General features: G+C 37.0%; 1 protein-coding gene across 3 annotated transcripts in view; it reads right to left on the bottom strand.

Moving 5' to 3' along the window:
• Positions 1 to 1,393, bottom strand: part of ppp1r7 (protein phosphatase 1, regulatory (inhibitor) subunit 7) — a 13,363-nt gene that overhangs the window by 2,918 nt on the left and 9,052 nt on the right. For 2 of the 3 annotated variants that reach the window (XM_016515425.1, XM_016515426.1), the window contains exon 9: positions 319 to 405. The exons of the other annotated variant lie outside the window; for it this stretch is intronic. In XM_016515425.1, the coding sequence (XP_016370911.1) occupies positions 319 to 405 (87 nt within the window). The remainder of the gene's footprint in view (positions 1 to 318; positions 406 to 1,393) is intronic. 3 annotated transcript variants of the gene reach the window in all.

Genomic DNA, 1,393 nt, shown 5'->3' on the forward strand with positions numbered 1-1,393 from the left:
TGCCTATTATTAACATATTGGCTGTTTATTAGTATTTATAAAGCACATATTCTGCATGACCATATTCTACATCCCTAATCATACCCAATACCTAAACTTAACAACTACCTTACTAACTATTAATAAGCAGCAACTTTTGAGTTTATTGAGGCAAAAGTCGTAGTTAATGGTTTGTTAATAGTGAGAATTGGACCTTAAAATAAAGTGACCGATTTAAAAAAACGTACTGACCCCAAACTTTTGAAACGGTTTTTAAAATCTCCATGTAGTGTGCCATAAAATATACAAACAGTTAACCTGTCTTTTTTTTTTTCTTACCCAAAATTCTTTTAATTCAGTCAAATGGCTGATATTTTCAATCTTTTTTATCCTGTTCGCAGCGATATCCAAAGTTGTCAGCTTTTTCTAAAAAAAAAAGGGAAGAAAGATGAAAGATATGTATATTCTAGCACAAAAATATTCTGGGGCGCATAAAAATTAAAACCACTGATGTGACGACAGATCAGAACACAGACATCCCCCGTGGAGTAAAGGTGCAGTGGAGAGGCAGAGAATTTCAGAATAGCTGGAGAAACGTGAATATTACACACAAAACTACCAGATTCTAGCCTGGCAGCTTCTTAACATGCATTTTATGATGGTTTCTTTATCTTGCAATTTTGCTACAGATATTTAACAAGATTTAAAGGAGACATATTATGCCCCTTTTTACAATATGTAATATAAGTCTCTGGTGTCCCCAGAATGTGTCTGTGAAGTTTCAGCTCAAAACACCCCACGGATCTTTTATTATATCATTTTGAAAATGCCTATTTTGAGTGGAAGCAGAAACGCGCTGTTTTTCGGGCCTGTCTCTTTAAATGCAAATGAGCTGCTGCTCCCCGCCCCCTTTTCCAGAATAGAGCTGTGCCTTTAAAGCTCGGACCTTCTAAAAAAACATCTGTTTTGGTTCTGATTATCATGTTTATCACGCTGAAATCATGCGTTTTAAACCATATTAGTTTAAACTTCTGATATACGGTTTTCTGAGCGCACACATCCGAAGCACACGGACAGAAAGCGGCTGTCACAGCATGCGAGTACTAAACTAAGTTCTCATTCACCCACAAGTTAACGTTAAAAACACACAAGTTACAAAAACAGTTGTCTGTGTCATGTCGGTGAAGGTAAACAACTGGGAAATAAATCGCATGTTTATTTTAGATTTGTGTGGCAGCAGCAATATACATTAAATAAATCAATAAATCCACTGCTCTCTTGTCTCCTCTGAGGCTGGGTCTCTAAATAGTGTTCGGTGCTCGTCCGTGCAGCCAAAGGCAGAACAGTTAGCATTAGTGCTAGGCGGTATACCGGTTCATACCGAATGCCGGTGTTTATTTTTGTTATGATATGA

The sequence above is a fragment of the Sinocyclocheilus rhinocerous genome, unplaced genomic scaffold, assembly GCF_001515625.1.
Source record: "Sinocyclocheilus rhinocerous isolate Xijiao unplaced genomic scaffold, SAMN03320098_v1.1 scaffold507, whole genome shotgun sequence".
NCBI lineage: Eukaryota > Metazoa > Chordata > Actinopteri > Cypriniformes > Cyprinidae > Sinocyclocheilus > Sinocyclocheilus rhinocerous.